This window comes from Heterodontus francisci, chromosome 32 (assembly GCF_036365525.1).
Source record: "Heterodontus francisci isolate sHetFra1 chromosome 32, sHetFra1.hap1, whole genome shotgun sequence".
NCBI classification, from domain to species: domain Eukaryota; kingdom Metazoa; phylum Chordata; class Chondrichthyes; order Heterodontiformes; family Heterodontidae; genus Heterodontus; species Heterodontus francisci.
Window position 1 is genome coordinate 19,655,514 of NC_090402.1, and position 14,870 is coordinate 19,670,383.

The 14,870-nt window shown below is 41.6% G+C and overlaps 1 protein-coding gene across 3 annotated transcripts in view; it reads left to right on the forward strand.

Moving 5' to 3' along the window:
- garnl3 (GTPase activating Rap/RanGAP domain like 3) overlaps window positions 1-14,870 on the forward strand; it is a 455,189-nt gene that overhangs the window by 391,258 nt on the left and 49,061 nt on the right. For all 3 annotated transcript variants that reach the window (XM_068012410.1, XM_068012409.1, XM_068012411.1), the window contains 6 exons: window positions 3,431-3,547; window positions 5,177-5,346; window positions 7,234-7,392; window positions 12,113-12,179; window positions 13,413-13,520; window positions 14,644-14,762. In XM_068012410.1, the coding sequence (XP_067868511.1) occupies window positions 3,431-3,547; window positions 5,177-5,346; window positions 7,234-7,392; window positions 12,113-12,179; window positions 13,413-13,520; window positions 14,644-14,762 (740 nt within the window). The remainder of the gene's footprint in view (window positions 1-3,430; window positions 3,548-5,176; window positions 5,347-7,233; window positions 7,393-12,112; window positions 12,180-13,412; window positions 13,521-14,643; window positions 14,763-14,870) is intronic.

Here is a 14,870-nt window from a genome sequence, read left to right on the forward strand (position 1 = left end):
GGTCTTTTCTCATGGGTTGAAACCTGTGTAATGAGTCAAACGCAGCTGACAGTCAGAGAGGGAGGGATCAACTGGATGTCGGCAAGTCAGAATCATAAAATGTATATCAGTATCTAATAAAATCCTTCTGGCCTTGCAAACTACCACCCAATCTGCAACCTTCCTTTCCTCCAAAATCTTTGAATGTGTTGTCACCTCCGCACTCCATGTTTGAATCCCTCCAATCAAGTTTCTGGCCCTGCCACAGTTCTGGAACAGCCCATATCAGTTTCACAAATGGAATTCTTTGTCACTGTGACCATGATAAATGATCCCCCAATCCTTCTCGACTTACCTGCAGCCTTTGATACGTCCACACCTCCTACTCCAACGTCTCTCCTCCATTGTCCAGCTGGATGGAACTGCCCTTGTTTTTATTCTTGTCTATCTTGATGCAAATACAGAAGTATAGAATAAATGTAACTCATAGCTTCTATGTCTATACTGATGGTACACCCCCATGTCAATCACCTGCTGTGTTTATCCATCTTTTAACCTTGAGCTGGAGTATGTTGTACGTGTGGCAGCAAATAAAGGTGAAACGGGTCCCTCGAGGGTGTGAAATTCTACAGTGGTGGAATATGGTACAATTAATTCATGAACAAGACCCACAATGCAGCTGTGCTTGGTCCCACAAACTTATCGAAGTATTCCATCATTTTAAAGGGGAGCCATCTTTATGAAAAATAATCTTCAGCAGATTTTCTTTTGTGGAGAGGAAAAGTAACCATTCGTTTCATCAGGTTGATGTTATATGATGGGATGTTTCAATATGATTCGCATCATTGTACTTTTCCCAAACAAAGTTCACTCTGTCATGGAGACGGTTCCCCTTTAAGATTAATTGTATGTGAATTTCAATTAATCAAAAACACTTGCCAGGTCTGAATGTTCAGAAAAAGTTAAATAACGATTTGTCATCATCCAAGAGTTACTTGCTGTGGAAATCATTAGAGCCCAGCTGTCATCGTCTTTAAGTACAGATTGATTGCAGCCACCATCTCCTCTATCGATGCATTCTCTGGCAGTGTGATCATATGTGCCATACATCACACTGGACTATAATCCGGGACAGTGACCACTGCAGTCATTTGCCATTGTACACAGTGGTGCACTTATAAAGTGACTGTTTTCTGTTTCTCAGTTGCAAAACGCATTCAGTCAGCAACATATTATACAAGAAGAACACCCCCCTGCTTCCTTAATATCAGTCTATTAGTGTTATTAAAGTTCAGAACAAGTTGCATCTGTCATTGAGTTTTTATGTTTAATTAAAAACAAATCTTTAATGTGCAACTATTTCTATTTATCATATATATTTCCGTTTCTTCAAAAAATGAGTATGTTGCCCTTTGATTTTCTTCTAGGCTTTTTCAGTCTTGCTGTTCTCTCCAAATGAGAATAGTGAGCGAGGCCCTAGTTCTCAGGCCTCCATCCATACTGATCTCATCTTAAAGAAAATAGCTGTGATAATAAATATAAGTCAGAGCAGGCCATGATTAAACTTTATGTGCTTCATTCAGTCCGCACTTTAAATACTGCATCCAGTTGTGTCTCGTAGCTTTTCCCTTGTTTTTATGTCAAAGGCCTGAGTTATGAGGAAAGCCTGCAGAAACTTGGGCTTTGCAGTCTGGAAAGGAGTGTCCGAGAGACACTATACAGCTGTTTAAGATCATTAAGTGTGGTGAAAAGGGAAATGAGAATATTTCTTAAAATCCATCCAAAACTCTGTGTAGGTCTGAGGCAAGGTGATATATTCAGGCTGGTAACCAGCAATATCTTTTGCCCAACAATAGACAAGGAGACACAGACTCAGAATAGTAAATGGTAAATAAAAGAGTGATATCAAGACATTCTTCTTCACAAAAAGAGCAATCAGTGTGTGCAGCGGAGTAGTGGGGCAAAAGCCTTTCCTTTTTCATTAGCAAAACTTCCCTACAATAATAAATGTGGATGTTGCACCAGCGTGAGTCCTCACACTTTCCAAAGTGGCTCTGTATTGGATCAAAGGGCATTCTTACACTGCAGGACTGCATGAGGTTGGAGGTGCACAGTTCTGTCTCTATTGGCTGCACTGTACTTTCCAACAACGTGTCCATAATTCTGCCATTGGGACGAAGGAGCCAATGTTTATTGTAATACAAATTGTTAAAGGGAGGGGATTTGATAGGTTGACATTTATTTCTCTCATGCTGTGTAATTTTTTTTTGATTTACACTGCATTTAATTGGAAAAGGAAAACTGTAACCAGTGAGGCAGCTATTGTCCGGAAGTGTCTGTTTTAGTGTGGGTTTCGCTGCACGGGGATAATGTTGCCTTTTGGGTGATGGTATAAAATGGGCGATTGTTGGATCAGCTGCCTTACATACACCACTCCCCATTGGTGCATCATTTATTATTATGGGGAAGTATCACTAACAGAAAAGGAGAGCGAGTTGTCCATTATTGGCCAAAAACCATCGCGGCCACCAGCCTGAATGCATCTCCTTGTCTCAAACCTTCATGCTTCCGGTCCTAACTGGACTCAAAAACTGTCACCCTGGACCTTAACAATGCTTGCAGCTCCTCTCCTTAAACAAGTTGTCTGATTATCGGATCAGCTGCCTGTCATACATCTCTTCCCGTATTCACTCCTTTTAGACCAGAGGGCTGCCTTATAAGGCCTACTTTATACTGACACCCAAAGTCAAAACTACCCCACCATGTATGTCCCTGCTGTACAAACAGATGCATGACCTCTCCCTTGGATTAAAACTAATGTGTTTAAAACAAACAATGCATGAGGTTGTGCTGCTTGACCATGATTTAGTTGCGATAAATGCACTGGAATTCCCTCCTCTTTTCCACCTCAATGTGGAAATACTTGGAATGGAATTATGCAATGTTTTACTCTCTGTCTGACCAGGTCTGCCAGTGTCTTGGCTATGGGAGTAGATTAGTAAATCAGAGGGCATAAGTTGAAACCCCACCCTGGCAGATAGTGTATCTGAATTCAACAAAATCTGGTCATTTGTGGCCTGGTATCAGCAGAAATAACAATAAAAGCTGATGTTTTGTTGTTCAACAAAAACCCATCCAACTGGACCACTCATCCACCTAAAGGCCTACCTAGTGAGCCACCCAGTTGTTATAAACAGTTGCTGCAGAGAGCAACTGGCAATGGGGAATGAATTGCAGTCTTGCCAGTGCAACCCACATCCTGAGATTGACGGTGGGCACTAATGTAACAAAAAAGCAACCTGCATTTCTGCTTGGAGTTTCTCATTCCCTCACTCTACCTGGATGAAATCAATTGAGTACAGATGTATCTGTCACACTCAGGTTGCAGTTAAGATTGCTGCCTGCCTTTCCTGCTTGTCATCTCAGCAAAATGCATTTCTTCTTCCCATAGGGAAAGATGCACGTCTGTTCGTCTTTAGACTGAGTGCAATCAAGAAAGCTCTGGAGGAGAAACAACTGGTGAAGAGCAAATCCGATTGCAAGGACAACAAGCTTGAAAAAACAAAAGGTAACATACATTAATAGTTAGTGCCATTCAAAGATGTATTGCCCAGAGTGAGGGTCTTTCTCTACCAACAAATGAGGATAATTCGCCAGTGGAGTTCCCGCTATAAAATAATAGCTCGGGTTCTCAGGTCCATGCTCCCTGTGGGTACGGCTCCCTGCTGGGAGTGTAGGATCATGGAATTAACGCTATAGGGTTGAGATGAAGTAAGGTGGGAGGAGGCTCATGTGGAGCATAGACCAGTTAGACCATTGTTTCTGTCCTATATAATTCTGTGTATTTCTATAGTGCAATAATCACTTGCAAACTCACTTTCGGCTGTATTTAGACTGCAACTATTGCAACACAAAATATTTGCTGCCAATGCAAAGAAGTTGAGATGTAAATCCAGAGTCAAAGACTACAGAGCCAACAGGGCAAAATTCCCTCTTCCACAGAGTCTTGTTCCTCCTTATTCTGGAGTTACCTGGAATCTAGTCTTCGGGTTTACACAAGAGTAATTGTTCTGCTTGTTTTATAGAACCATTTTGCACCAATATGTCATAGTGTACATGTAGACTTCATCGGGTAACCCCTGCCAACTTCGTCAAAGCGAAACAAGCGCACATCCTTTGGTTTTCCAAGATTTACCAATCAGTTGTGAAATGGTGGAAGCTACACTCTTTGAAATGTTAATAGGTTTCTTGTATTAAGTATGAGTTTCAGTAAACCTGTAGAATTCAAATCTCATTTAATGCTACACACCTCCAAAAGGCCACGTGCAATGTGAAGGATGAAGGTTTAACCTTTTTGAATGATATTCCTCATATTATTCAAGAAATGCTGGAATCACTCAGCAGGTCTGGCAGCATCTGTGGAAAGAGAAGCAGAGTTAACGTTTCGGAACTTCTGTTCCGAAGAAGGGTCACTGACCCGAAACGTTAACTCTGCTTCTCTTTCCACAGATGCTGCCAGACCTGCTGAGTGATTCCAGCATTTCTTGTTTTTGTTTCAGATTTCCAGCATCCGCAGTATTTTGCTTTTATTCCTCATATTATTATTTTAACAGAGGCATTAAAGCATTTATTTAGGACAATGAAACAGGGGCCACAAAGTAGTTATATAACTTGTTCAGAGTTCACCCACTAGTTTTGTCAACAGTCTTTTCTAGGCCACAATTTCTTTCAGACAGTTAAGGGTCAAAGGTTGTGGAAGTGCAATTCTGTGCCAGGTGTTAATTGAAAATGATGTTCACCGTACAGAGACCACCATTTTCATTGGGACATGGGTGCTTTTTTTTTTTGACGTTGGGCTTGTGGGTCCCCCAGGGGTGTACCAGTAGTTGCAGGGAGTCCTTTGGACTGTACCAATATTTGCAGGGGCTCTCCGGGAGTGAGCCAATATTGGCAGGAAATCTCTAAGCTTTTCTCTAAGTTTGAAAAACCGCCAGAACCATTCGAAGAAGTCACAAAAGATGGAATTTTCCATTTCAGTCACTTTAAAACATTGAAAAGAGCAGAATGTTTGAAAACAGCTGTTGACGTGAAGGAATGAGTGAGTGGTCAAGAGGGAACACAGCCTTTTGCGATGTGCAGTGCTATCTTGTCACGCCACAGACAGCCGCACTTTATTTCTCTTGATTTGCCTCCAAAGGCTGCCATTTGTACGCCATCAACACACATCACAGCAACGAACTGCGGATTCTCGTGGCCATTCGCAACAAGCTGCTGCTCATTACGAAGAAAAACCTCAACAGGTCAGACAGCTTTCCAAGCCTCCAAGCAGCTGCAGAATCACCTGTCGAGGAATTTCAGTACATCAGGGTAAGGTTTGGTAACTGCATACGTTTCACAGTTGGTTTAAGTTAATCTGATTGTTGGAGCTTTACTACACTTGGAGTATCAGCGATGAACAGGACCTTCCTTTGGATAGTGCAGCATCACTGTGAAGACTGAAGTTGATAGTGCTCTGTCCAGTTAGTCTTCATATTTGATCTTTTGATTAGAAGGAGCTCTAATTGAAAGATTCTCCAAATGATGGGGTTTTTGATAGGTCCAGTTTTTGATGTACTGCTGGCATTTATTCACAAGTTATGGGCAATCTTTTACATTACTAATGACAGCCCCAATGGATATGCAAATGAGTGAACCCATGTCACTGATGCAACCGTCTGCACAAGTGTAGCACTCTTCACCTTGGGGAAATTTGATGCACGTATTCCTTTTTCACTGCTTTGTGACATTGGTGATTGATCATTAATTGATTGACGTAATTTGAAATTGAGAAGACCCATTTTTTATTAAAGAAAAGGGCTGATTTTTCCCTAGAATGTTCAGTTCATTTCCTCTTGAATGTGATTATTCTGAAAGATAAAATAACAATAGCTCACCCACCAAAGACGATGATTGGTGTGCCTTTTGTTTTAAGAAAAAAAAATTCACGTACAACTGATTCGTTTCTTATGTAACCTTAATACAGTGTCAGCTAGGCTTAATTAATGAAAGACTCACCTCAGAGTCACAAGATTGTATGTTCAAGCCACACTCCACGACTGAGGTGCATAATCTAGACGGACCTTTATCTCATTACCAAAGAGTGCTATAGTGTCGGAGGTGCCATCTTTGGCATAGGACATTAAACTAAGACCACATCTGGCTGTTAAGATGGAAGTAAAAGGTGCCATCCTGGTATCCTAGCCAACATTTATCCCTGAACCAACACTATCAAAAACAGATTAATTCAAATTTTATGTCATTGCTGCTTGTGGAACTTAGCTGTGTGCAAATTGGCTGCCACGTATAAAGAAGCTGTTCACGCTCAAAAAGTAATTAATTGACTTTGAAAAGAAAGACTTGCAGCTACATAGCACCTTTCACAATTTTAGGACATCCCAAAGCACCTTGCAGTCAATTTTGGAAGTGTAGTCACTGTTGTAATGTGGGAAATGCGGCAGCCAGTATGTGCACAGCAAGCTCCCACAAACAGCAATGTGATAATGACCAGATAATTGTTTTTTTGTGATGTTAATTGAGGGATAATGATTGGCCAGGACACCGGGGATAACTACCCTGCTGCTCTTCGAAATAATGTCACAGGAATTTTGACGGCCACCTGAGAGGGCAGAGGGGTTTAATATCTCATACAAAAGGTGGAACCTCCACCAGTGGCACTTTGAAACACATTGGGAAAGCACACAAGAGAGGCCATTTCGCCCATTGAGTCTGTGCTGGCTCTTTCAAAGAGTCCACTCCCTCACTCTGTTCCCTGCAATTTTTTCGGCCAACACTTTATGGAAATGGAATTCTTTCTGTTTCACAGATGGGCGGCACAGTGGCGCAGTGGTTAGCACTGCAGCCTCACAGCTCCAGCGACCCAGGTTCAATTCTGGGTACTGCCTGTGTGGAGTTTGCAAGTTCTCCCTGTGTCTGCGCGGGTTTCCTCCGGGTGCTCCGGTTTCCTCCCACAGCCAAAAGACTTGCAGGTTGATAGGTAAATTGGCCATTATAAATTGCCCCTAGTATAGGTAGGTGGTAGGGGAATATAGGGACAGATGAGGATGTGGTAGGAATATGGGATTAGTGTAGGATTAGTATAAATGGATGGTTAATGGTCGGCACAGACTCGGTGGGCCAAAGGGCCTGTTTCAGTGCTGTATCTCTAAATAAAAAAAAAATAAAAAGAAACACTTCGCCCTCTTTGTCTGTTCACAGGAAATTTGCTTGTCCGACCCACCTATCGTAATGACCCTCGTGGACGGGCCCACTGGAGAAAATGACAACCTAATCTGCGTTGCATACCGCCACCAGTTTGACTTAGTGAACGAGAGCACGGGGGAATCCTACAGGTTGCACCATGTAGATGCAAGTAAGGTGAGTACCGAGCTCGAGATATGCAACTAGCCAATAGAAACTTGTGTTCTTACTTAGCCATCTTTACTTTGAGTGGAAATGGAGATTACGCAAATAATTTGTTGTGAAATGATAAAACATTATGAATGTGCAGTTTTTAGCAACACAAATAAGTTAGCAAAAAAAGAGATTAGCAGGGCCCCTATTCAAGGATGATATGAAAATCTGAAGCATTACTCAGATCACTGTATAGTTGCACTAATAACTATAACATTTCAAACTTAGAAATGCAACACTTTTGGCTTAGGAGAGCTATTACTGAAATATCTTTTAAATTTAACGTGAGTTTATATAATAATAAAATGTTTTGCCAGGCTTGCAGCCAATTTAATGTCCAAGATTCAGGGCAGACTAAAATCTCTGGGTGCCTTTTATTGAATCAGTGTGCAATTTAAAATGCACAAGAGTGAGAGGGATTTTTTCCTACAAAATGAAGAAAATGGTTGAAATTGAAATATCCCATAATAAATAAAGATAAAAAGCTTGAATTATGTACATCTGTCAGCCTCTGGAAAGAGAAGAGGACACTTAAAGACTTCAGATGTAGACCCTTATTATGTTGAACTTGTATAAAACACTAGTTCGGCCTCAGCTGGAGTATTGTGTCCAGTTCTGGGCGCCGCACTTTAGGAAAGACATGAGGGCATTGGAGAGAGTATAGAAAAGATTCATGAGAATGGTTCCAGGGATGAGGAATTTCAGTTATGAAGATAGATTGGAGAAGTTAGGACTGTTTTCCTTGGAGGGGAGAATGCTGAGAGGTGATTTGATCGAGGTGTTCAAAATCATGTGTAGTCTGGAGAGCGTAGATAGAGCGAAACTGTTCCCACTCGTGAAAGGATCGAGAACCAGAGGGCACAGATTTAAAGTATTTGGTAAGAGAAGCAAAAGTGACATGAGGAAAAACTTTTTCACGCAGCGAGTGGTTAAGATCTGGAATGCGCTGCCTGAGAACGTGGTGGAGGCAGGTTCAATTGAAGCATTCAAAAGGGAATTAGACAGTTATACGAAAAGGACAAATGTGCAGGGTTAGGGGGAGAAGGCAGGGGAATTGAGGGATTTGCTCTTTCAGAGACCCAGTGTGGACACGATGGGCCGAATGGCCTCCTTCTGCACTGTAACGATTCTGTGATTCATTCTGAATGAATAGGCTGCCCCCACATTGTTAACCATTCTCATTAAAAACAAATTCTTTACAGTTTTTTTGTGTTTATCAAGGTCTGGGATGCTAATGCAGAGTGAATGGATCACTTTCCATATCCACTGGACTCCCAGGTGCAGTGACGCAGAGTAAAGCTTCTTCCAATGCTGCCCCGCCAGCAACGTGCTACCAGTCTGACGGGAACCATTGTGGCACTGTTTTTTCCATTTCCATTTCTTTAGGCCTGTCTGAGCCACACTGTCCATTATAGACCTTGCCCATCATTGAAGGCACTGGAGAGGAAAATCAGATGTGTATGTAATGGGTGACCAATCTGCACCTCCTTTTTCCTAGCACTGCCAAAAATTAAAAGCAGCCCTTCTGCCGTCACAGTCACAATCGATAGTCACCTGGGAGTTGCAACTTTTGATTAGGACATTATGTACAGAGACTTTCACTGATAATGTGCTGAGAAACATGCTGTTTGACTAGTTACAGGATGTTGTTCTCCTTCAGGTCATGTGCACCAACTGCTGCTGTATCCTTATTTCTATGTAATTTTCTCATGTTGTTCATTATTGCAGTGCTGCCAGCGGAGTTAATGCATCACAGGAGGCAAAAATATTAGAAATGCCCAAAATAGGCCTAGCTTTGTCCAAGTGACTCACTCCAATAAATATATGTTTGTAGTAAAAACTGTCAGTTTTTCACCAATCAAAATGCAAGGCTGCCCCTAGCAATACCAGAAAAATGGCAAATCACTAGACAACACTAGTATAAATGGGTGGTTGTTGGTCGGCACAGACTCGGTGGGCTGAAGGGCCTGTTTCAGTGCTGTATCTCTAAATAAAATAAAATAAATAAAAATAAAACACATCACTGCACTATATATGAAATTTAAAACCGTATGAGGGGAGAGTTAATGACAGCAGTATCACCACATGTGCAAGTGATTCTGATGCCTCTTCCTCATATTGTCTTCAGTTCTGCTGGTGGAATTGCTGCTCAGAACACACTCGCAGGAGTCGCTGATTTTACCTGTAATTGCTAGATTTGCTTAAATAAATGGAACAGAGACATAGACTCTTTGAAACCTCCGTTCAAATGGCTCCGCAGAGATTTGAGCAGTCTCCATCCATTCATCAGCCAGCATGTGAAACAGCTCCTATGTTCTCACTAATTCTGGCTTCTTTCATTATATCCGCTTCCTCCTGCTAATTGTGTAATTTATCATGCTTACACCTTTACCACTCCAGTAATTGTTCCCAGTGTTGTAATCTTGGCATTTAATAATGAACATCCCATAGATGCGTCTTCAGAAGTTGTATCGAATCAAGTAGCTTCAATTTCCTGTTTCTCGCACAGTGATGACAAACTCATTATCAAAAGTTCTGACTCCTGGTGTTACAATCAATAATTCTAACCACAGCAACAGAGTTTTTTCAGCTGTATGCTGTAGGGTATTTAACCTGCCAGAATGCCGTTCCTAGTTGCCTTTTTTCCCCTCTTGAAGTGGAGGAGGTCCTGAAAGTTCACACATTTCAATCCTCACTTTAGTTCAACAATATTCAATTCAATTTTCTTTTTTAATATATGGCGTCTATTTTAATCTCCACTGCAAGAGACTTGTATTGGTCTAACTCCATTTTTTTCTTCCTGTAAATCTTCCCTCATCTGATGTAATAGATTTGAGTTTAACACAACACCCAACACGGTAATTTGCTGATCCCCATGTATCAGAGTGTGCTTCTTGAGATCAGGGTGCTTCCATACATTCAGTTCTGTATGATTCAAAGCCGAGGAATATTTTCTGTTGGAATTATCATAAAAATGCTTGGAAAGGAAGCAAAGGCAGGCTGCCTATTGGCTGATGCTATGTTTGCTGCTGGTGAACACACTGCCATTTCATCTTATTATTTTCCCTTATGGCAGTATAAAGAAAAGGCACCATTAAATATCCACAGCTGTATGAAGAACACCTGCCTAGCAGATCGTATGTGCTCTGTGGCAGCTGTTTTACACCACTCTGTCAGCCCAAGATCAATGGAACTATTGATTTGTTATTATTGAGAAAACCTGGGTTTTCTTCACAAAGCCTGATATATTAAGCCACATCACTGCATCCTGACTTGCTAGTGGGAAGGACTGAACAAGCTGGGGCACTTTTGTATAGGTGACCTGTTAGAGGCCTTTAGGCTTATGAAAGGGTTTGATAGGGTAGATGCAGACAAAATGTTCCCACTTGTGGGAGAGTTCAAAACTTATCACTATATATGAGATAGTCACCAATAACTCCAATAGGGAATTGTAGGAGGAACTTCTTTACCCAGAGAGTAGTGAGGATGCGGAACTTGATACCACATGGGGTAGTTGAGGCACATTGCATAGATGCCTTTAAGGGGAACCTAGATAGACACATGAGGGAGAGAGGAATGGAAGAATATGCTGGTCGGGTTAGTTGAAGAGGGGTGGGAGGAGGAGACGGTGAAACATTGGCATGGGCCAGTTGGGCCAAATGGCCTGTTTCGGTGCTGCCAATGTCATGTAATTCTATGGAATGATAGCACTCCTAGTTGAGGAGTAGACAGGGAAGCAATTTCACTCCCTATGGTCAACTGATTTTGTTCTTCCCGATGATAGCAACAATACCAGCAGAGACGATAAATCCCTACCCCTCCCCTTCACCACCATACAACTCCCCCCGCCCCACCCCACCCCGCCCACAATCCCTCCCCACCCCCCCACAATTCCCTCCCTATCCCTGCGGGCCAGATCACTCCTTTCTTAAGAGAGGAGGCGTTACACACAGGAATTAATCTGTTTTTACCATTACTGTCATGTCGGAATCTTGGTACTGCTTCTGGTTACTGGGTGTTTCTGCTGTCACACTCGTGTTTTCCTGCTGTTTGTCTTTTTTGTGTCTTGTTGAGCCATATTGATCCAACAGCAGGATGAGCACCGGGATTAGAGATTGCCAGCAGTAGTAAGTCTAAATGAGGCTACAGACACACCCAAATATCTAGGAGTCTCTCCTTGCAATGCATTCTCACATATGTATTACAGCTTGAAATATAGCAGGGATTATTTCGCTACCGTTTGAGTATCTTTGAGTCTACTTTATACAGATTGAGAAGCATAGACATTTTAATGACTCATACAATTTGCATACTGAATACATCTGTATATTTTTACACTTTTGCAATATTCAATATCAATAAACTGCATTGCGTTAACATTGAAGGATCTATTAGGAGTGATATTTCTGATCAAGAGTGACAAATTGTAAACTTGTTTATACATATGGGTTTGTGTCCATCAAACAGTGATATAACTCAGAGGTATTAAATTGTTTGTCACTGCTGGTGAGTGACACGCGGAGGCCTTGCTGGTCTCCATTGTCAGTGTAACTTCCAGTTGGGTTGGTAACAAGAGACAGCTGAAGTATAGAAGAGTAGTCTTTGACATGCTGAACTTATCCTTGCATATCTTTCCATACTACTTGTCAACACTATGCACTACCCATACCCATTATCATTGCAGGTTAATTTTGTTGCAGCTATTGATGTGTATGAAGATGGTGAAGCAGGACTATTACTCTGTTATAACTGTAAGTTCAAATCTTTTGTGTTTTTGCTTGCTGCTGATTTAATGGCTGTAAGGGTTTAGCTTTTTCTGATTTTTTTTTTTCCTGGCCTCAATGAAGTTATGTTGAACTTGTTTAAGACACTAGTTCAGCCTCAGCTGGAGTATTGCGTCCAGTTCTGGGTGCCGCATGTTAGGAAAGATGTGAAGGCATTGAAGAGAGTGCAGAAGAGATTCACCAGAATGGTTCCAGGGATGAGGAATTTCAGTTATGATGATCGATTAGAGAAGTTAGGATTGTTTTCCTTGGAGGAGAGAAAGCTGAGATGATTTGATAGAGGTATTCAAAACCATGAGGGGCATGGACAGAGTAGATAGAGAGAAACTGTTCCCACTTATGAAAGGATCGAGAACGAGAGGGCACAGATTTAAAGTAATTGGCAAAAAAAGCAAAAGTGACATGACAAAAAACTTTTTCACGCAGCAAGTGGTTAAGGTCTGGAATGCGCTGCCAGAGAGTCTGGTGGAGGAAGGTTCAATCAAGGCCTTCAAAATGGAATTAGACAGTTATATGCAAAGGAAGAATGTGCAGGGTTACAGGGAGAAGGCGGGGGAATGGCATTAGGTGAAATGCTGTTTTGGAGAGCCGGTACTGACACGATGGGCCGAATGGCTTCCTTTTGCACAGTAACAATTCTGTGATTCGGTGATTTACTGAGGAGAAAACAGATGCTATCTATGCAATAGTTCCAGATTGTAGGTACAATCCATAACATTGTCCAATCTGGCCTTTCATTAGGTTGGATGTGATGATGTCGTATCACCAAGACATTATTTAAATAACACAGCTACATTGGCATCTGCTGCATCTATTTATCTTTCTTGATCACAGAGGAAAACACCTCAGTCGGTCACATACCAGTCATTGACTTGCCTGTTTTTGCCCATGTAGTGCAGGTGCTGTGCTTTGGGCCAGTTTTCATATACTGTCCTAACTTTCAGGAGGCCTCTGTACCAGCACACCACATCATGAGCTGGCCAGGACACCTTGTAAAAGCAGAGAACCATTGGCAGAAGTTTGGCACAGTGAACCTGTCTGCCCTCTGTGCTGTGGACTCGGGTGCTTTAAGTTGCCTTCATTTTATATTTGTTGCACAGGCAGAGATGCTGGATTAGCAAGTCCCTTCTGCTGTCTCTGTCCATTCACTTAATTCCAGTTAACATTAACGTGATACAGTATTGTTCTGTTATATTACAGATGTCTGTTACTATAAAAAGGTGTGTCCTTTTAATGGTGGTTCTCCATTGATCCAACCTTCAGCTTCTGACTTCCACTTCAGCTGGAATCAGGTTCCTAATGCTATAGGTATGAGACACAGATTAAAATGCCTACTGTAGATTGTTTTAAAGATTATAACATTGCTTTTTACTACTTACCTCTTGTGATTAATTGGATGAATTATGAAAGAAATGAAGGGGATTCAATTTTGAGGCAAAACATTTTTTATGCTGGTCATTGTGTAGCATTTCCCTTTCCTTTTGATCTTGGTGCTACTTCATATCTGTAACTACTGATTGGTTGATTTTCTATTTGCAGTTGGAGTGTAGAACCCACTGTTAATTCAAAATGGAGCACGGTGCAAAATGACAGCATCATATTTATAGGAAAGGAAAGCAAGATATTTGGAGGCACACGTAGCCCCGTGTGCAGGAGGTGGGCCGTGGAGCTTCTTAGAGATGCTGAGCTAATTATATTCTGGAACTGCAGGGTCATTTAATATGTCCCCTTCCCAAAACAAGATACAAATCATTATTATTTTCAGCTGTGGACTTTCAGAGGGAATTTCTATTTTGATTGTAAGATTGTGATTAATTTTTCTGGGCAACCAATTCAGTATGTGATTTTATGATTACTTCAGTTTTGTTCCCCTCCTGTTTTCTCCCTTTAAGTATGTCCCTCAGATCCACCCTATCCTTAATAAGAAAACAAATACGAGCAGTGGTAATGTATGTGGAGATTCCGAATGGAAGGGCTGCACACTCTGTGTTCATTCTTGGTCAACCTCTCGAGGGCTAAGGTTAAGCATTGCAAGAGGGAACTTTCCTCAGGAAATTTTGTCTCAGTCCCTCAGATGACTTGGTTGCCAGTGGCAAAGTGACCCACAACAGCAAGGCCGTAAGGCAACATTAGTCAAAGGCAGATGTGACCTTGGTCCTCCCGTTTCCAAATTTTACCGGCAGTCAGAGACAAATTGATGCCAGTTTAAATCCAACTTGCAAGTAATAGGCATAAATTCACTGCTCAGATTTAGGTTTGAGAGAAACTAAATCCTTTTCTGCTGTAGATTTCAGATCAAGTCCAACACTGACATGGCTGTAGCATTGAACTTCTCTTGCGTACTCTTATTTCGGGCAGTAAGAGTCTGCTGGAATGCACTAGAACACTCTATAAATGTTAGACCATTTTTGTTCCATTTTCTTTTCTATAGTCTGTGCGTTTCCTTATATCTTGGCCTTCACTACTGATTCTATTGAGATTCGACTGGTAGTGAATGGAAACCTGGTTCACACAGCTGTAATGCTTGAACTTCATCTCACAGCATCACAGGTATGAGATTCTGGTGCAGGTCGTATATTTACACGTTTATGTTCTGCCAAATGACATGTCATCTTGAGCTAAACAGCACAGAAATCATACCTGGCTCATCAAGGAATG